General features: G+C 45.0%; 1 protein-coding gene across 2 annotated transcripts in view; it reads left to right on the top strand.

Moving 5' to 3' along the window:
- LOC139050676 (transcriptional enhancer factor TEF-1-like) overlaps window positions 1–20,704 on the top strand; it is a 57,177-nt gene that overhangs the window by 20,927 nt on the left and 15,546 nt on the right. The window contains exons 2-6 of one of the 2 annotated variants that reach the window (XM_070527277.1): window positions 2,171–2,298; window positions 9,480–9,614; window positions 12,864–12,904; window positions 14,253–14,451; window positions 18,511–18,573. In XM_070527277.1, coding sequence (XP_070383378.1) covers window positions 2,171–2,298; window positions 9,480–9,614; window positions 12,864–12,904; window positions 14,253–14,451; window positions 18,511–18,573 — 566 coding nt within the window. Of the gene's footprint in view, window positions 1–2,170; window positions 2,299–9,264; window positions 9,411–9,479; window positions 9,615–12,863; window positions 12,905–14,252; window positions 14,452–18,510; window positions 18,574–20,704 lie in introns of those variants that run through there. The other variant, XM_070527278.1, reaches the window with a different exon arrangement.

Genomic DNA, 20,704 nt, shown 5'->3' with positions numbered 1-20,704 from the left:
ATATGCATCCCACGTGCGGTACACTTTATGTGCTGCGGCCGTCGCCCGTGTGGTTGTTTGTATTGCGTACCCTAATGGATTCGTGCCACCGTGTGGTGCTTCTCGAAGTGCGCATTAGTCGTATAAAGACATTTCGGGTGTACATCGAGGACCGTAAGCAACCACATGGGCGCGTATTTTCGACGCATTTCCGGCGTCGCGTAAAATCAGCGCTGCCGTCTGGTAGTCCCGCTCTTATAATGGCCCGGACCCATGCCGTGATAACAGCGTAAGTATACCCCGTGGGGATGCCCATGTAACGCAGAGGCGAAAATGCGTCGGAAGTACGCGCGCATGTGGTTGCTTACGGTATGACGCGTAGTTTGAACAACCACATGCATCCCACGTACGGTACACTTTATGTGCTGCGGCCGTCGCCCGTGTGGTTGTTTATATTGCGTCCCCTAATGGCTTAATGCCGCCGTGTGGTGCTTCTCGAAGTGCGCATTAGTCGCACAAAGACATTTCGGGTGGGCTAGTCGCTGGACGCGCGAACGCTCGCCGCGCCGAAGAAACGCCAGAAATACGCGTCATGTGGTTGCAGCCTAGCGGTCCAACGTCTGCACGCCGACGCCGAGTCTCTCTCTCCGTACACAAGTCTTAAGACGACGGATACGCGCAGTGCGCAAATAGATCGACAGACAAAGAGGCTTAGAAAGGGGCAGGGAGGGAGGGAGGTGCAGGGAGGGAAGAGACGGGAGAGGGGGTGGTGTCGCACAGTCCCTTTTGCTAGGCGGAAAGCAAAAAAAAAAAAGCGTCGCATGTCGCGAGTTGGATACGCTTTCGCGGAGACGACCGGCTGTGGAATGCGCGGAACGCGGGGATCCCTTGGAAACGGATGCTGCTGCGAAGCCGACTATAGAAAGGGACCGCGACGCCGCTCAGCCAAGGGAGACGGGAGAAGTGAGGATGCGGATCAAAGCGGCTGGCGTCACCACCCGCCGGAAAAAGACGCAGCATCGGAAGCAGGAGGAGAGAGTGGATGGGACAGACGGCTCGCCTCCTCGAAGAGGAAACGTAAAGTGTAGCAAAATGAACAAAGGAGGCACAGAGTGTGGCTCCAAAAAGCAAGGGATATAAGAAACACAGAACTGAATGATAAAACAAAAACACAAAGCCGCGTTGAGCGTCCTATCCTTTGAGGGTGTCTCGGAAGAAACAGAAGCCGGTTGACGGTTGCGGACAGAGGCGCGAAGCGCTCGAGCTACGAAGGAGGTCCTCCTTTATTGAATGAAAGAAAGAAAGAAGAAAAAAAGAGGGACTACGAAGGAAAGAATGCGTACGCAGTTCTCCCTATCGACTCGCCTTTGTCTACGACGCCAATGGCGACCGATATCCAGAGAACCGGATCATTCGACAGTCGGTAACTGGCGCCTTGCATGATGTTTGGTTCCTCCCCTGCAGTCTACAGCGATCGCTGGGCTTGATGACCGTTGAAGAACTTTCGATGGCGCTGTACTTTGTGGCTTTCTACAGTGGTTTTTCACCGGGCCTGGGGGCACTTTCCCGGTTCCCCGCATTTTCAGGCTTGCCAGGCCTGCATTTTAGGTGAAAAGAAAAAAACACAAACAAAACTTAGTGCTTAATATTGCTATGTCTATTCTATCAACCTACCCTTATTTACTCTGTTTCACTTAGTAGATATTCGAACATTATTGAGCCTTGAAACTTCATAGCAGCTCATATACTAGTTCAAAAGCTAAGTTTTGTTTTTACTTTTAAGTAAGGCATCTGCCATTGGTGAACAATAAAAGCCCTCAACCTGGACCCACTATTCCCGAAAGGTTACCTTGTTCTCTTGGGGGCGCTTTGACGAGATGTCAGGCGAATCAAGACGTGTCAAGATGTCGGCATGTTGGGCCCAGGCATAAGCTTCACATGTTCGCCCACGGTAGATTACAAGTCTTCGTGCTTCTGTGACTTCTTTAGCTTAACACCATGTAGGATACGGGTACTAAATGAAGAGGGGGACTTCATAGTTTTGTTTTGTTTTAGCGAGCTCGGGCTATGCTAGCTCTCGATGGAGCAGCAATTAGGCCTACCTACTCTTTCCTGACATTATTATAGTGTTACCTGGCGTCGTTGGAAAACCCGAATGCCCGCACTAACGGCTTTTATGCGCTTGGCGCAGGGCGCAACGAGCTCATCGCCAGGTACATCAAGCTCCGGACGGGCAAGACGCGAACGCGGAAGCAGGTGTCCAGCCACATTCAGGTCCTGGCCAGGAGGAAAGCCCGGGAGATACAGTCCAAGTTAAAGGTGAGTCCGAACAACGTGGCGTGCACGTGTTTACATCGGAGGTTGTGCAGCGCTGGCTTCGTGAGCTATAAGCCCGTGCGGCTTGCTTCAGTGACGAAGCAATAGCCGATTGAGTATTACGGTGGCCTGCATTGCAACGCAATAAGTTATTTCTTCACTCTACAGAGAGCCTGCGCGTTTGTTTGTTTGCTTGCTTGCTTGTTTGTTTGTTTGTTTGTTTGTTTGTTTGTGTGCGTGTGTTTTGATAGACTGGAGCAAACTAGCAATTCCTACAGATATTCTATCGACATAGACAGAATGTAGAAAGTCTGTGAGTAACCGTTGTCAGGTCATAAGTAAATGCAACGAGTGTACATACTCTACGAGCTTGTGGCTTTACACCTTTTGACCAACTTGTGAGATATCGGTAGGCTATGACACTATATTAAAAAAAATAAAGCAATCAATAATCAGTAAGGAGGCCAACTGCGCTTGTAACACGTGTACTTGCAAAAGCCCAGTAAACTGCCTCGATCTGTTCGTATAGCGGCTGCTGTCGAGAAAGCCAGCTGCGGCGTCGCTCGAGACGCAGTGTGAGATGGAAATTGCGGAACACTTAAACAACCCTTCCCATCGTCTGGCCGCAAGTCTAGTGCGTGATTGGGAGGTTGGTGTTCATGGCATCATTGGCGCATGCGCAGTGCCCCTGAAAAAAAAAAAAAAACTACGTCACCGTAAGCTGTGTTTACACCCAGCGCCCCCTTGAGGTTGCTGGGTGAACTCTATACCTTCTAAAGGAATCTAAAGCCAGGATTGTAATATGCAGTACAACAAATAAAAGAACAAGTCAGTTAATTATGCGTGTTACATTTAACATATAATTATTCATGCAATGCTTACGCGATTAATGGCTAATCACTAGTACTCACACAAAAATATGCGAGAGATGTGCGCATATTCATTAGAATTCTTCTAAAAGCTGTGAGGTTTCAAGTCTGGATAAATAAAAACCCGTAAAAAGCCAGTAGGCGGAAAACATTTTCGTAGTCCTAACAGTTCTCTAGAACTGCTTCGGTTCCTCCTTTCTTCGGATCCTCGTTACACTCCATTAACGGTTCCCGAGGAAAAAAAATGGCTGTGGCTTAGGTAAGGTTAAGCCCAGGATGCGAAGCATACTAGCCTTTATTTTAGTTGTTGAACCACTGTTTAGCTTGGTGAACTGCTGTTGCTTGGCTATATTTGGTTCGGCTAGACGAAGAAACAACTCATGCATTACTTCTTCGCCTTCAAGAGTGGAACGCGACAGCGTTCCCGTCGACCCGCCAAGAGGTGTAAGACAATGGGCTACAGGGCAGCGACTACGCGCCCCGCATTGGACGCGGTGAGCGTCGAGCAAAGCAGCGTTCGGCGCGGCAACGAAATGTGCGCCTGAGCAAGAGACGCACGCCTTAGAAACAGCGCGTTTCTAAGGCAACACCGCATTCACTAGAGGCGCTTTTGTACCGCTTTGAAGCGTTGTACTCGTGGCTCAGTGGTAGCGTCTCCGTCCCACACTCCGGAGACCCTGGTTCGATTCCCACCCAGCCCGTCTTGCAAGCGTTGAGCCAAAGCCACTTCTCCTCTGTCGTGACGTCACGGTGTCACGTGATTTCATGGTCACCGCCGCGCCTGAGGAGCTGGGTTGAGCCCTCGTAATATGCTTCGCATAAAAAAAGTTAACCACACTCGAAAACTGACTGCAGATTGCTCCGTCAAGAATCGTGGCTACATTGTCGAAAAAGCGCCGTGTATCGCCGTGCCAGCCATAGCGGCAAACTTTCACGTGCACACGGTAAAATATTTAAACGAACAGAAAGCGTACGAAAACTTATTAACGTACCGGTATCGACAACCACAACGGAACATACGATAAGCGACAGGAGACGTCCGGCACTGCGCCACACACGCAAGGGTCAAGTGTCTCAGCATATGTAGCCAAGTTGTGATTGGTACGACTGGCCAGGCGAACGGCTGTATTACTTCTGTGAAATTAGGCCTAATTCGCTCGCGCATAGAATATCGGTGCGCTTACACCAGCGTTTGTGGCGAAACTGCACACAAGTGGTGATTGACGGTAGCAAAGAAGCGAACAGGGGTAATTCCGATCGCAGCGACGAAATTTTCGCTTCATCCCGCAGGGACCAAATCTGTCGCTGCGAAGGAAGCCTTTTGTTTCTTTCAGGATGAACAGAAGTCATTTGCTAGACGAAAGCATCCGTATACTTCCCCTCTTAATACTTATTTTTCAGGTTTGTATTTTTGCGTTGTAAACGTATTCCTCCGCTTGCGACTACGGGCACTGGCTGGACTTGTGCTCGAATCCGCATATATACCTTCAATTCCGCAGTCGTAGAAGGAGTCGCGAGCGAATTTCCAACCCGTTTCAAGGCTTCCTTTAAAACGACACGTGTAGTCGCCGCGGTTAAGCAATCGGCTTTGTTCGCCCGCTTAAACCTGGCGGTTGGTTTAACCTTCTCCGGTGAAGCTCGCAGGACGAGGCTCCTTTTGTTTACGGTTTCCCGAAACGTAGAGAAAGGTTCTGCGCAAAAGAACGTTTTGGCTCGCCCGCATCCCTGGCGTGCCCCGCTATGTTTTTTTTTTTTTTTTTTTTTGCCATGCAGCTGCGTTTGGACCGCGGGGGCAGTCAATCATCCGCCCTAAACAAGTGTCTCACTCTGGCAAACCATTAGTTTTCTATAAATATTGCAGGCACGAAGCTAAGCCTGAAGGTAAAAAAGACGCAAGACGTAGCACGTTTTCGTAACCACTCTTCGATGGCACGCTTGCGTCGTTGTCTTCGTACTCGATACATCAGTTTTTAACGATGATTTCTTCTTTCCCTGCGTCTCTTCGTCGTTTGCCTGAAGTAAAAAAAAAAGAAAGGGAGATATGAGATATTGGTGATCCAGCTTTTAAGCTCCTTTGAAGAAGTAGAATAAGAAAGAAAAACTGTTTTTTTTTTGTTCACTTGCGATGCGCAATTCCTGACGACACTGATGCGGCAGCAGTATTTTTTTTTTTTTTGCGTTCATGCAGTTCAAGGAGCCCCGAAAAGACGCAGACCTTTCTTCAGGATCGTAGAAACAAGAAAAAAACTGCGCGTGTTTTTTTTTTTCGTTTTACATTCTTGTTAGGCCTAGTGTCTTTGTTGTTTGAGCTGCTGGTTGAGTTGACGCGGAAGTTTTTACGCCTTGATTTAAGACGTTAAGAAAGACTCCCCCCTCCCTCCCCGCCGCCCTCCACATTTCTTGTTTTGTTTTATTTCGAGAGCAACTTTCACACGTTTGCCAGTTGGCGTCGTGCCGTGACAAACTCTGGGCGTTCTCTCAACGAACAGCCCGTCTCGCTCGGGCTGATCACGCGCGTTGCTGCTCTTAGGCCTTTTTTTTTTGTTCTTGCGCCGCCTCGTTCTAGGTGGGTGCTTTTACTACACGACCCCTCTGGCACGGTCGACATCATTCATACGGACTCAAGGCTAAACGCACGTGTCACCGCCTGTCGTCGCGTCTTTTATTGTTTTACTTTTTTCCCTTTCTTTCTTGAAGCAGACCGTCGCCTAAATAGGAAGCAGCAAAAAAACGTAAACAAGAAGTGTGGGTATCTGATGGCAGCCTATCCCAGGCGTAATTTACGGCCACTTCCAGTAGCTTATCTGTCGGTATGCGTTTCGCGATGTATTGTGCAAGGCAGCTGTACTGAATAGATAAGAAAAACAACGAATGGATTGGCCTTACAACGAAACCCTTTTGTCAGTTGTGAATATTCTCCCGTCTGCATGCACGTGGACACCGTGGTTGCGATCGTATTGGTCTTCTCGTCATTTTGTTTCGTATGTAGTTTCGTTTTCTGAGCGTCTCTTGTTTGAGGAGCGGCGGGCACTTTAGGCCTAACGCCACCTGTCGAAGGCTGTACTCATTCAAGTCGTTCGATGAAAAACAGCCGAGGAACGGGGGCCACAATAAGGGAACGACGTTGCAGAAGCACGTGTGCCGAAAATGCATTTATCAACGCCCAGGCGTGTCGTAGCTATAGCAGTGCACGTGATCGTTTTCGCTGACAGGACGTGGCCCACCGTTTTTTTTTTTGGCTTCAAGGCGTCGCGATGCATTTGATTAGTACACCGGCTAAAATGAGCTTGTCGTGTACCCCACAAATATGTGTATATTGCAGTATCACAACAGCGAGGTTGAAACGAAGTTAGGGAGCGTTGCCGTTGTTTCGTGTGCGCTTAGCAAAACAAGTGGATACGAAGAAGAAAACATTTATTTTGTGGCGATGCTTTGTCCACATCGACATTCGAAGTTTCGTTAGTTTCGTGCAGCCTGTAAAAAACTTGTTTATTTGGTACAATATGCCGGTTTGTTGGTGCTTACTTCCTCGCCGCACACGTACACATAATTAATATGACTGACAGCTGGCCACAATGTGTTGCGAGACTTTGGTGGAAATGAAATGAGCATGATTTGTAGTGATAGAATCCAGCACGCTGTCCGCGATTCAAGTAGGAATTATAAATTCAAATTGACAAAGAAAGTATTGAAAACCAGTAAGTGGCGAGGCCTGGCTGAGAAATCTTGGTACTACGGATGTAGTCTACGAGATTACTGAACGTAAGTCGGCTGTTATTAAGTACAACGTAGTTAGTGCTTGAAATTGCACTTGCTATATTATTAGACGCTTGCACTTTGTTCTATGCTTCACAAATCAAAAAGCGCATGCATGGTTACGGCAACCAGCCAAACTGCGTATCACGTGCAAAAGCGTAGTTTCCTTTTCGATCCGGTCGGTTTCGTTTTGACTGGTTAAATACTAAAGCAGTTGGACAGGAAGCCACGAAAAAAACGAGCTGTTATCGCAGAAATACTTTTAACACTTCGGGAAACATGTATCGCAGGAACATCGACTTGATAAACACAATGATAATTTCTCACAGTTACGGCCGCACTTGTCGTCTGCCTCCCTTTAATGTCGGCGTATAATCGCAATCGCGCCCACCTATCAGCGTTTTCAGCATGCTTCCAGTGAACGACTACATCCTCAATGCAGATCGAAAAATTCTGATAAAAAATATTTCACGGTATTTGGCGCGTTCAAATTAAGTAATCTGACCGGTAAGCTTGCCATTGCATTAAAGAAGAGGTACCATGAAAATTGGTCGTCAGTCCCTTTGAATACGTAAATACATGCTACTGTCGAGATCGGCGATGACACGACAGCACATACTGCCGATCCCAACAACATAAGCTTATACGCACCGCAAGCTACCTGGAGAATAATAGAGACCTTTAGCGTGTACGCTATTCCGGCAAAGCGGGGTGGTTTGGGCGGATTACCGGAGGGTCGGGGGCGAAAACGTGACTGGCCGGAGCGGTGCAGGCGCCTGGTGGCGTAGAGCTTAATCGGGCAAACACAGAGCTAAAATTGCAGTAACTTACTTTATGCGGCTTCGCTGCTGGTGCAAATTTTCCGCAGCGGCGTAATTGTGTTCATAATTACGCCGCTGTCGAAAACTTACGCCCCAGTTAAGAAGAATATAGTAATTGGGTCTGTGTTTAGGTGGTTGAGCTTTGCACCACCAGCTGGCGCCACCAATCTGGCCACTCGCGTTTACGCCCCCGACCATCCGGTAATTCGCCCAAACCGCGCCGGTTTGCCGGAATAGCCGACACGCTAAATGTCTCTATTGTGTAGGGGTAATCAGTTGGCGTCACGGATGCCATAATACATATCTGTTCACCGCGTCCGCAATGTCAGTGGAGATTAGTTAAAGATAAGTGAATGAGACAGTTTCTGTGTTGCATTCTTCACCTATGGACAAAAAAGGCAAAAAAACGAGCAACTCCGTTATTGGCTCATTTCTACTGTCGAAGCTGTACACCTGTAGATACGTAGGCTATGGTCGTCACGCTCAGTTCTGCGTACTCTAGTTGAAACTTAGCGCTCGCAAGGTGGCGCCACGAGCGCTTTCTCTCGCGCCTCCCTCTCCGGTATTCAGCTAGGGTTCCGTAAATGGCAGTGTGAATACAAACAAGTCAAAAAGTCTATTGCAGCTTTGATCCCTTAAATGTATTAGATGTGCGAAATGCTAGAACACGCCCGAGGAGGTACAGACTCGAGCAGCAGCGATGGTGGCTCCATCTCGTGGCGCTGACACAAGATTACCGGTAGACTTGTGTAACGACCACAATTTCTTTTTGCGATTTTTGACGTGGTGCTGCCCTTACACGGAGCCGGGTTACTTGGTCTTAATTTTTCCGACTGCGGGTGTGAAATCCGCCGTAATACTCTTTGATTGCCTTCTCGCGCCATCTAGTAGCGGCGCACTACAATTCGGTGATGCGGGCGCTCGGCATCAGCGCACCAAACGCGATCGTCTCTCGTTTGAAAAATTCTTTTTTTTTCTTCAAAAATTTGGGCTGCCAAGCGGGGGGTGCGGCCTTTACACAGGTTTATACGGTGTAGCTTCGACGACCATGTTTGGCCTACCTGTTGGCACTAGGCTGTTTAGCAGTAACAATAATCAGCGCATAGTGAATTTGTTTTGTTCTTCCCCTCACCTAGAACAGTGACGCAACAAAAAGAACCGGTTTTTTAACGCGCCGTGATTGAAGAAAACGTAACAAGATGGCGCTACTAGCGCTGACGTCGACGTTTCCGGTTTTCCTGTACTCCGTGCGCCATCATTCGTTTACGGACGCTCAAAAAAAAAAACAAATTAGAGAGTTTTAGACTAGGGGACGCAAGCGGCTTGCGTACGCAAGAACTAGGGGCGACGGTTCTGCGCATGTGCAGATTCAAACGGTCTGCGCATGCGCAGGACCGTCGCCCCTAGTTCTTGCGCACGCAAGCCGTTTGCGTCCCCTAATCTTAAACATTCTCAATCATCTGTTGACTCGCGCGTCGATCAGCGAAAGACGGTACAGATGCACATTCTATATACAGCCCCTTCGCGGCAAACCTATCTGCGGGTAGATAACTGCTGTTCTTCGCTGCGGAAAAAAAAAAAGGAAGCGCTTGCGTTGTCTCCCGTGCTTCAGCACGCGTAAGGACCTTTCGCGCAGCCCCTATCTCGGGAGCCGTCCTTTATTTCGAAGGTATACCTTCGCCGCGCGCGCTTTCTGCGGCGGCGGTATTTTTTTATTTTCTGTCTTGCGGTGTTTCAGGACACGGCGGCGAAGGAGAAAGCGCTTCAGTCTCTGACGTCGCTGTCTTCGGCGCAGATTGTGTCGGCCACGGCGATGCAGAACAAGGCCGGACTGGCCTCCCTAGTGCCGCCCGTCAGCTACACAGGGACGCCGGTGAGTTCGGCGTGTCTTGTCTCTCTTCGTCATCATCATCATCAGCCTGGTTACGCCCACTGCAGGGCAAAGGCCTCTCCCATACTTCTCCAACAACCCCGGTCATGTACTAATTGTGGCCATGCCGTCCCTGCAAACTTCTTAATCTCATCCGCCCACCTACCTTTCTGCCGCCCTCTGCTACACTTCCCTTCCCTTGGAATCCAGTCCGTAACCCTTAATGACCATCGGTTATCTTCCCTCCTCATTACATGTCCTGCCCATGCCCATTTCTTTTTCTTGATTTCAACTAAGATGTCATTAACTCGCGTTTGTTCCCTCACCCAATCTGCTCTCTTCGCAATCTGTCTCTCTTCGTGCCGAGACCCAATTGGGGCGAGCCCGCTCGGGAGGCGTGCACGGCGGGGCTCGCGAGGCATTCGGGAAAAACCTTGGGGATAACTTTAAACATCTGGCACCTTCTGGCACGTGGTTCGGCGCTGAAAGGTGTTAAAATGTAAACGAACACCATGTAACGCTTAGATGAGTGCATAGTTTCTTTTTATCTGAGCGCCGTGCTAGTGAGGCCCTCTTGACGTAATCGGCTAAGGCCGACGTGAGAAGTGTCGCTCGGTGGCATGCACACGTGGCTGGCAGGGCATTTAGTAGTCTGAGGAGCCAGCGATATCCTAGCGAGGGATTAGATTAAAAATTATAAATAACCCTTAAATTATATTTAAGGGTTATTTATACATTTAAGAGTTATGCACCTTCCGGGCCAAATTTTGCACGGAAGGGCTTTAAATATACATGAGAACCATAGAATCCTTAAATGACCGTATAGCTTTTCTGACGAAACAGCACCATGCTATTGAGAATCTTCTGAGGTAGATGGCTGTTAGCTTTAGGGAGAGTAATTCAAGAGCGTGCACCTGTGGCTTGTAGAACATTTGAGAAGGTATCAGGTGACCAGCAGCATCCTACAAAGAGTTCCATGTACATTTGACAGTGCCGCACCTTTTAGGGCATACTTTTGCACCAAAGAATGTGAAATTTATATTAATACTATGGGATACCTTGAGGTGCATAGCATTTTCACAGGACAACACTGTGCAGTTGTCATCAAGAAAGGAAGTTGCAACAAGGTGATATAGATTAGCTTAGCTAGGTTCTCTAGTCTACTTTGTATGATGGTAACAATAAAGTTTTATGTGAATAAGAAGTGCCAAAAACAAGATAGAGTCGATGTTGTCATGAAATGCCGAGAGTATAATGTGATATGTCTGCTCCCAATATCAGTGGCTCTGAGGGTGCCTAAAAAAGGTATAGATTAATATATTTGGTGCGAAACTGAGCTGCATTGGCTGCATGAAAGTTGAGCTGTACATTTAGAGAAACCTGTTTGTAAGCATTTTGCAGGCTATAACACTGCAGCCTCATCACACAGCTTCCAGCAAGAGAACCTTCGATACTGTTATGCGTGTGTAGAGCCTCCATTGGAAGACCGTAAACGCATTCTTCAGGTGGATAACTTTCAATCTGCCTAGATTTTTCAAAATTTTTCAAAAGTTCATTAACTCATTTACTAAGCCCAAATGGCTGCAAACTGAATAGTGCCTGCGGAAGCCGATTATGCTGGCTGCACAGTCCTGTGCAGTTGACTGAGAAAAGTGCATTCAGAAATGAGTAGAGCTGTTCGGAGTATAGACAGTGCAAGCAATGGAGATAGGTTCATGGTAGTTACACAGTTATGGCGAAGGCATTGTGGGGAGAAAAATTGCTGCCACTCATGAAAGCAAAACAAAAAACAGTGAATGTGAGCATAGACCTCTAAAGCCTGCATTAAACTATAGTTGACACATGAACACAGTGCTTACAAGTAAGCTAGCTAAAACGATTAAAAATGTTCCTATCGAGGAAGAATCAAAGACCCGAAAAGGCGAGCTGTGTACAAAACTCCAAAGCATTCTGCATTGGGCGACAATAAATTGAAAAAAAATTGTCATTTAATGCAAGAAAAACCATTTCCCATGAGGGCTTCCATGTAGGGCTGACAAACACATGCAAAAAAGAAAATGTGTCAATGTACAGGCGCCGACAAAAGTGGTATACTCCACGCAGCAGGAACCAGAGCAACGGCAAACTTTATCGCAACGCCATCTACAGGCAGCATCTGGGATTGAGACAGCCAATGGGTGCCCTTTATTATCTGCAGGCATGTCGCTTGACTCGTGCCAATGTAGATGGCGTTGCGATGCAGTGTGCCGCTGCTCCGGCTCTTGCTGCGTGGAGTATACCACTTTTGTCGGCCCCTGTGTCTGTCCACCTGAGTGTACCAATATACCTGTGTGGCTTGGACTTACTGGTAAATGTATCTCACGTTTTTATTTAATACCTTCGCTACAAGGGAAGAGGGAAGGCTTGTTCAATGCCAGAACCAGCACCACCTGCACTAGCATCCAAAATGCGAAGAACTATGGAAATCAAATGAATACGTTTCTTGTATCAGCGCTGACAGCAACTGTGTGGCTTTCTACTGCAGTGACTTTTTGCCAATCTTTCTGAAAAGAAGCTCAAGAGATTAGGTAGACTGTATCTGTAGGGAAGAATCTCTTTGAGAGAAATATAAATGTATGTTTGCCGAGCGTTGACAGCAGTAGCTACCGTACGTGCACATTGTTTTGTTTGCATGTTGCCAGAGTGTATCTGTGGATAGAATTAGAACAAATCAATATCTTGGCAAGATCTATGTGCTGCTAGTTAGTTGCCACAGAAATATACATACTTGATGGGGAATGTACATGGTGCAAGACAAATGTAGTAATTGTAGAAATAGGAGAGCAGTCCAATAAAATATAGTGCTGTCATGGTGGTTTGTGGCGCTCCTTATCACTCTCCCATGTGTTGCTTGTAAGTTGGGGCATGTGCATGTGTTGCTATAAAAACCAGCTGTTTCTCGCTGTGCTTTGGTTGCAATATATGCTTATTGTTAGGGTAAGCGATCATTCTTACTCAGCATTCAGCTTCAGACTGTACTCGACATCAATTCACTAGCCTTTCTACAATTCTATGATGAATATCGGGGTGAGAGTTACATGCTTGGAAATCATTTTCTGTGTTCAATGAAAGGAATTGCCAATTGCTGTACTATCAGATTTGCTTTTAATTGCATTTGTTGGCTAAAATACCAAAATTTCATTCTAAAGAGCAAGTGGACACCGCTGTGTGATGCAGCAATTTGCTCTTAACAACCACCAATTTTCTTTTCAGTTTTGGCAGCCACCAATCGGCCAGCCTGGAACCTCTGAAGAGTAAGAATTCTTATTTTTTCTTGGTTATTATAACTAAATATAGAGAGAGGAGGTATGCATGATGGCATTATAATACAAACTGACATCAAGAGTTTCTAGAATTTGATCGAAAATCCACCTGGTCAACTTATTCCCTAGAAACTTTTCTAGAGCCTCAGACTTCTGAGTATCTTCTTATAGTCAAAGCTGCTGCATTGTTCTATGTTCACACAATCTTAAATTAGATACTGTTTAAGGGGTCTTATACAGTTTGACACAGACAACAGTTCAGCATGTCTTAGTTCTGTATTCCGAGTAAAGCTCACTTTCCCATGAAGTAGCAGCACTTATTCAAGGACTACACATATATTTTTTGACCTCGTGCGACAGTGTCCAGCTAGCTCTAGCCTTTAGCTCCCAGTTAGTGAGTGCATCTAGCCTGAAATTGGCAGTGAATAACAGACCTCTCACTCTCTCTTCTTGATGCAACACAATAATACATAGTGCAAACTGGCTGTAGATGACGTCTCTCTGTTGGTTTACCCTTGTCTGGTGCATTGAGACACCGCACCTTCCCATTGCATTACAAGCAATTTCATGTGAATGTGAGGTGCTAACAGATTGAGATGATACAATGCATTGCTGTCACTTTGCCAAATGCGAGTTCTTTCTGGTTTGAAATAATTTTTAATAGTCGCCTGTGAAACATAGCAGCATTCCTGCTTTTCAGGTCGATTTGGGGAAGAATCTGAAATTGTGTGCATGAGGAGTAACATTGTACCCTTAGGCAAGAAAGGTTCACTGATTGACTTTTTCCTTAGATATTTATGGATCGAGTTGAATTGTATAATTGATGCCAAGCAGCAGAGAATCCGTGTCTGCTTAGCAGAAATCCTTTGACTAGCGCCATGTATAAGATATGAGCCTCCGAAATCTGGTGAAGAGTGCACTGGCATTGTAGTTCAAATAATTTCGATATGCTAGAGGGAGCCTTTTGAATAACGGTTGACTGGAAGGTCATTGCATTTTATCGTACATTTTAAAGACTCATAACCCAAAAGTGGTGCCATGCTTATGGTGCCATGCTAAGCAGATGACTTCACTGCCGCTCAATTTTGATTTCACAATTTCAAGAAATAAATAATTTGGAAGCTGAAAAGTGAATCTTTCTGCTTAGCTACCTGTACATCACGATTTATCTGTGCCTCTTCAGGTAATTCACCTAAACATGCTGAAAAGCTCTATACTTTAAGTTATATTTATTGATCTATTGAACTAAGAAATAAATAACAAGTGCCCACACTGAAATAAACACAGCGCGCATCTACACCTGCGTCCTTAACGCACATTCTTTCTGTCATCGTCGCAGCGTCAAGCCGTTCGCGTCGCAGCCCTATGCTCTGCAGAGCCCCAAGGTTCCCCCCGTCAGCGCCGGCGCGGGTGTTGACCTGCTGCCTCCCCCGCACGGCGGCATGACGCCCTCATGGGAGGGCCGCTCCATCGCCACCCACAAATTGCGCCTCGTCGAGTTCTCCGCCTTCATGGAACTGCAGCAGGACACGGATACGGTAACTACTGCGCCCCTTCCGTGGCCTTCTTTGCTAAACTGCAAGGAACACGCAATTGCACAGTAAATAGCCTTGTCCATCCCAGTGCAACGTGGTCCGGAGCTACAATTAACAACACAGTAAATAGAAAATGATGTGTTATTATAACGTAAACTAGCAGTACTCAGAAGGGTTTCGGTGCGAGCTAGTTGGTACAGATCATTCATATTTCAAACTGCACCAAAAAACACGTACAACGGAGGACACAGGACGAGCACTGTGGACGGCACAGCACAGCGCTCGTCCTGTGTCCTCTCTTGTCCGTATTGTTTGGCGCTATTTTAAGTATGAATAGCAGTGCTCAAAGGTCTCCTCAAAGGCCATGTAATAAATTTTGTTTATACAGTATAGTGCGTGTAAAGTGCCCACTGGAGAGCATTGTGCAAGAACATTTAGAATGGCTTTGTAGTATCTGAGGAAAACACGGGTAATGCGGGAGATGGAAATTCAAGATGATGAGCAAAACGTGAACAAGGTGAATGCAGGAGCAAACGTTTCGACAAGTGGACTTCTTCTTCAAGGCGACGTACGCAAAAACGTACGGCGCCTTGAAAAGCGTACGTCGCCTTGAAGAAGACAAGTACACTTGTCGAAACGTCTGCTCGTGCATTCACCTTGTTCACGTTTTGCTCATCGTTTTGTAGTATCCGAGACGGATGCAACTGAAATGTTGCGGGGTCGCAGTACGATGAGGTGATGTACCCTCTACATAGTTGAGGCCCTCTCTCGGTGGCTTGACCACTGCTCACAAACTTAATTTTCCTACCTTTTTCACATATCAAAGCAGAGCGCCTATGTGACAGTGACATGAAGACCTTCTGGCTCCATTTTTTTTCTACCTTCTTTGCTGGCTGCATGGCATGTTTCCATATGTAGTTTTGCCCACTGCATTTCGCGTGAATTTTGAAGCAGTTTGCGCTGCTGCATGCTGTTCTTATACCCATGTTGCACAGGCGTATGGAAGGCCTTCCAACTGATAGTCAGTTGACTCAAAGGTCAAGTTCGAGCTGCTACATGGGCGGTTTCGAAGGCCGCCAAGTCAATAGTCTATCGAGTCAACAGAGTACCCCACAACTTTATCGAAATCTCGATCGCCTCTGAGCAACGGAAGTGGAAACAGTGCGAACATGCCCTCTCGTTCACAGTGTGCTCGGACTCGCGGTTAGAAAGAACAAATCAAACCAAATGCTCTAAAAATACTATATATGAGTGTTATTCATTATTCAATAAAGTATTTTTGCCACTTGACATGTGCGAACACACACCAAAACGGCAGCCGCATCGAGCGGCGCAAACGTTGCCGCAGTTTTGCTACTCAACAACTTAAAACTAAACATATATGTATGGCAATGTATAAACAAATTTTTTTAATGTGTAAACAAACACAAAAGAAATTATAGTGCTTTTAAATGGTTTTAATGTTGTTCAACTTTTCGTGACATCAGAACGAAAATAAAGATCCGCAGCGCCACACAATTTTGTGAGAAACGCCTAAACCCGTCAATGGCCTTTAAAAAGTGCCGTGTAGCAGCGCAACAACTCCTTTGAGTCGCTATAGTTGTGGCGTTTCAAAGGCCGTTGACTGGAAGGCCTTCCAAATGTGCCCGAGTGACACGGGTATTACATTGTAGGCTTTTCCTGCATGTGATGTCATATCGGTAGTGGGAAGAGAGTCTACTTCAAAAACAATTGCTCTCAAGGTTTTTGCATTTTCAGCTGTTCTCATAGTGTATGTCGTGTGATAGTACTTAGCAGACATGATTATCGTTATGTGATCTACACACTGCACTTTCCTATTTTAATTCCTGAGCTAAGTGAGGCGCCCTTTAATATTGCGTGGGCTTGAAGTAGACCATTTTGGCACAGTGTCATTACATCCTTGCACGAGCATTGCAGTATTGGGAATGAATACCATATTGTGTTATGAAAGAAAGAGAAAGTCCTGCTGGGATCACAATATGTTTTCTGGAGTGTGGAGATGCATGCATGCCAGTCAGGTTGCACTTGTGTACATGTAATGTGATAGCAATTGGATGATCAGGTTACAGGATAGCTTACCCATTGGGCACCATTTGGCTTCCCCATTGACCAGAACTTTTTAGAAATTGCAGATCCATATATTAGCACTCGTAAACACCTTGCATTGAAAAGCTGGCTCAGATTGAAAAGATAGTCCTGTGGCATGGCAGCCGCATGTGTTGTGTTAAAGTAAAGCTTGTTTAGCAAACTCTCCCTCACTTTCCTAACCATGGTTGCTGCTGTCGTCTTGCCATGTCATGTTGTCTTGCTTATGACGTCTTATGCTTTTCAACCTGATGAACCTAGAGTGATCGACAGGAGTGGGGGGTAGGGGGGGCATGATGTCACAAGGCAGTTGCAGCACATCAGTCAGGTGTACACGGTAGCATCTGTCATGCACAAGGAACACGTAAATATACATGTGCTCTTTGGCTTTAGACAGTAGTGGAAAATCTGGAACAGGGGCTCTTTACTCTAAGGTTTATTGATAAACACCGGGCTGTATACTGGCTTGTGAGCCACCAAACTGGTGGACTATATAAGGAGACAGCACCATTCTCCTGGGCCGGTTACATTGCCAGATAATCTCATGAGAAGGCTTGCAGACAGCGGCGATTGAGTGAATTTAGTGACTTTGCTTCAGATGGATTCTTACTTCTGCTTTCGTTACACTTCCTCCAAGTTCTATGCTATCCCTGTGAGATGTAAGATGCTATAATCACCCTGACCTATCACTGTTTCCAGCATAACACTTCACAATTGTAACTGCAGAGAGGAAATTTCTAATGAAAATATTTTTCAGTGTTTTCCACATTACCTCTGGAGGATTGGGCACTTATCGGTATGCTTCTCACTTCACTAAAAAAATGCATACCACAAAAATTGGTTGTTGGTTCCTTTAAGTCTTTTCCTTTTGTAACACTTTGCCATTCTTTAACATACTATCAAGACACAATGACATCAGCTTGTGTTTTAAGTCTACATGAAGAATAAAAAGGAAGTCAAGTGCTTTCCTGTCATGAGTTCATTATTAAGTAAAGCTTTACAAAGAGCTGAAGTATTAGCTGAATGGGGGGGGTGCTTAGCTGTGCTACAAAATAACACAATCATCGTTTGTTGTTTATAGTGGCGACCATTCACAATGGTCTTCACTGAAAACATTGACACACTGGCCGAAGATGTCATTTAATGTGTGAGCATGATGAAATGGTTTCATTGAATGTTTTGTGGCATCTACAATCTTGCCCTTTCAAGATATGTGAATATTATGGTTCATTGTCTAGTAGAATAATAGCCTTGGTAAATAGTAAGTCGAACTTTGAACTAATTTAGGAAGGCACAAAAGAGAAATTTCGAAGTAAATCCGTAGCTTGCACACCTCCGTTTGCAAATAGTCTTGTAGTGAGCAGAGGATTGGCATGCCAAATAGGGTGCAAGAATGAAAGATTTCATAAGCACTGACTGCAGCATTGTACATTTCAGCAGTATTTCCTCAGGGCTAGTTCATTTTTAAGCACTATAAAATGATTATAACCCCTCTGAAGACAAGTGAGCATTCAATAAGCCAAATTTGGCCAATTTTTTCATCGCGGAGGGCCAAGGAAACAAAGATTGCAAAATTCCTGATAGGGCGCCTTATACTCAGTGGTATGTGGACAGGGGAGGTAGCAATTCCAACAGAGTTAGCTGATACTCTGGGCGAGTATTTTAGAAATTGGGAAACGCAGCTCGAGGGTAGCCGCAGACACTACAGAGCTGGCAGTGGACAAGCAACATCACAGTGATGACACTGGTACTAGTATACGAAATTAAAAAAGCAAAGGAAGCTGTACCTTAGTTTTCGACACTAATATTCAATAATTTTCAGTCGATTAACTGAATAGACTTCTATGTGAATAGAGTGAGAATATAGTGTTTCTGGTTACCATTTCTTCAGTATTTAAGGAAATTTGTGCTGCTTCTGCTTGCACATATGGGAGTTAATCATTCTTTCTATTACAGTGCAACAAACACCTTTTTGTGCACATTGGTGGCCCACCTACCTACACAGACCCACTTCTAGAGGTAAGTCACTTGGTAGTTGCTTGCTAGAATATACAGTTGGGAAATTGGTTGTACAGTGAGTGTAAAATGCGTGCAAAACTTTTTCCTTTGGAAAGTGTGGAAGTTTACCGTATTGCAGAAAACTACTTCTTGTTGGTCTCATTGCCTACTTTCTACACCCATGTGTACTGCATTACATGTGCTGGTGGGAACAGCCTGGTGCAAAAGGTCGAAAATTATGAAAAAATTGCGTTTTAATACTGACATTTTCAAAATCAATAACTCTCTTTGAACTAATCTGCAATGTATCTTGCTTCATGGGTGAATATTTTCATCTAGTGATAACAAAAACAACTCGGTAAAACCATGACTCTCCATCTTGAGTTTCTTTTTTCCTGTTTTCTCAGTGAATTTTTTTTATTCCTTGCAATCTGCCAGCGTTGCAATCCTAGCACCCAGAGCAAGTAAAATCAATTTCTATTGCAGTAGAAAGTTGCATGTAAGAGAAGTGTTCAAATACAAGCAGATCCTGTCTTCAAAATTAAAATATTTTGCTCTGTTTCTTGCCACATTGTTCCCTTATTGCAAGAAGTGAACTTCTATGTATTATAATGCACTTAGATTGATCACTTCTTTAAAACACTTCCATGCATTCTTTACCTCCTGAGCTTTAGACCCATGCATTAAAATTATATACTTATTTTGCCTATTTGTGACGATACAGGCCTGAAACAATAGTATGTGATTTCTAATTAAGTTTCTTTAACACTTGAAATAATTGACCAGGGCTAAAAATGAAGTATTTGAAATAATCATAAAGAACTAAACAAATATGCATAATGCCACCAAGATCGGATGCAAAATAAAAAGTTTCTCTCGTAACCAGGCTGTTTCAGCAGTTGAAGCTGGAACTTCAGTGCTAATAATGCCAGCAAAGTGGGAGCCTCACAATTATATGTTCTGTTTAGCAATGGACCACACTGTACATAACGCTGCTTCCAGCTTAAAGACAGGCGAACTGAATAGACAAGTTAGGGTGCTGTTGTTACCAAATATTTATTGTTTGATGCTGCAGAAGATATACTGTACACCGTAATCAGGGAGGACATGGCACGATGCATGAAAGGACTCCATTGGTGCATTGAAATTTATAGCATAGATTACAGAGGCCTAAGAAGGTAAATTCCTTTTTTTAGAGTGAGACAGCAGACTGATGCAGATATCACAAAGTCTACCAATTTCTGTTGTGCTCTGTCTTATCTATTTTGTTGGTTCAATCCTAGTGCTAGAATTCGGGATGTTTACTGGAAATTTCTAAGGAGCAATTCTCACTTTTATTCTTGCATCTTCTTGAAACGTAGTTATGTTACAGCAAATTCCAGTAACAACTCCAAGCACTTCCAGTATAGGAATGTTTTTTGGAGCCATACTGTTGTACTGACACAATGAAAATGTGCTGGCTTCTTGTTTCAATGTTAAATCGGAAAGACCTGTCATTCACTTCATGGGGCAACTGACTGCTCTTCTATAATCGATTATGTAGACAAACTCGAGGAGCACAGTAACACTAAAACCAGTTTAGCATATGGGTTCTCTTGCTTCCTTTGCTCAAGTGAAGCCTTGTTTTACCATCTCTGATTTGGAGCAGTTTCTCTATACCAGAAAAATAATGCGCACCTATAGGTTCATTGATTGCTCTGAATTGGCCAGTGGAATTTTGCATTAAATCTAGACACTAGTGACAAACGTTACACATGAAGAATCATTAAAATCAGTTATAACATTCACCCGCCACAGGGTCAAATTAAAGTTATGTTAAAGAACACCCAATTAATCCAAATTAATTGGCAACACTCCACTACGTGGTCCCTCAAAGTCCACCATGCCCACTAGACATCAAAACCCCACAGTTTAATTTTTAAGCATTAATATTTTATATTGATAACATATATTCAACCTCACTATTGTGAACATGAATGTACTGAAGTAAAACTAAAATTTGATTGGCCACACTTTTATAAATGAATACTGTGAAGCTATAACAAGGCTCTAAATACAAGGTACGAGGCAATATTGGTTACAGCAAAGGGAACTTTGTTCATTCAGCAACTCGAAATATGTATTCTGGAAGCGAACATGTCATATACAGTCG

Source organism: Dermacentor albipictus, chromosome 10 (genome assembly GCF_038994185.2).
Source record: "Dermacentor albipictus isolate Rhodes 1998 colony chromosome 10, USDA_Dalb.pri_finalv2, whole genome shotgun sequence".
Lineage (NCBI taxonomy): Eukaryota > Metazoa > Arthropoda > Arachnida > Ixodida > Ixodidae > Dermacentor > Dermacentor albipictus.
Note: the sequence above shows the minus strand (reverse complement) of the source record. Positions and strands in the feature narration are given on the sequence as shown.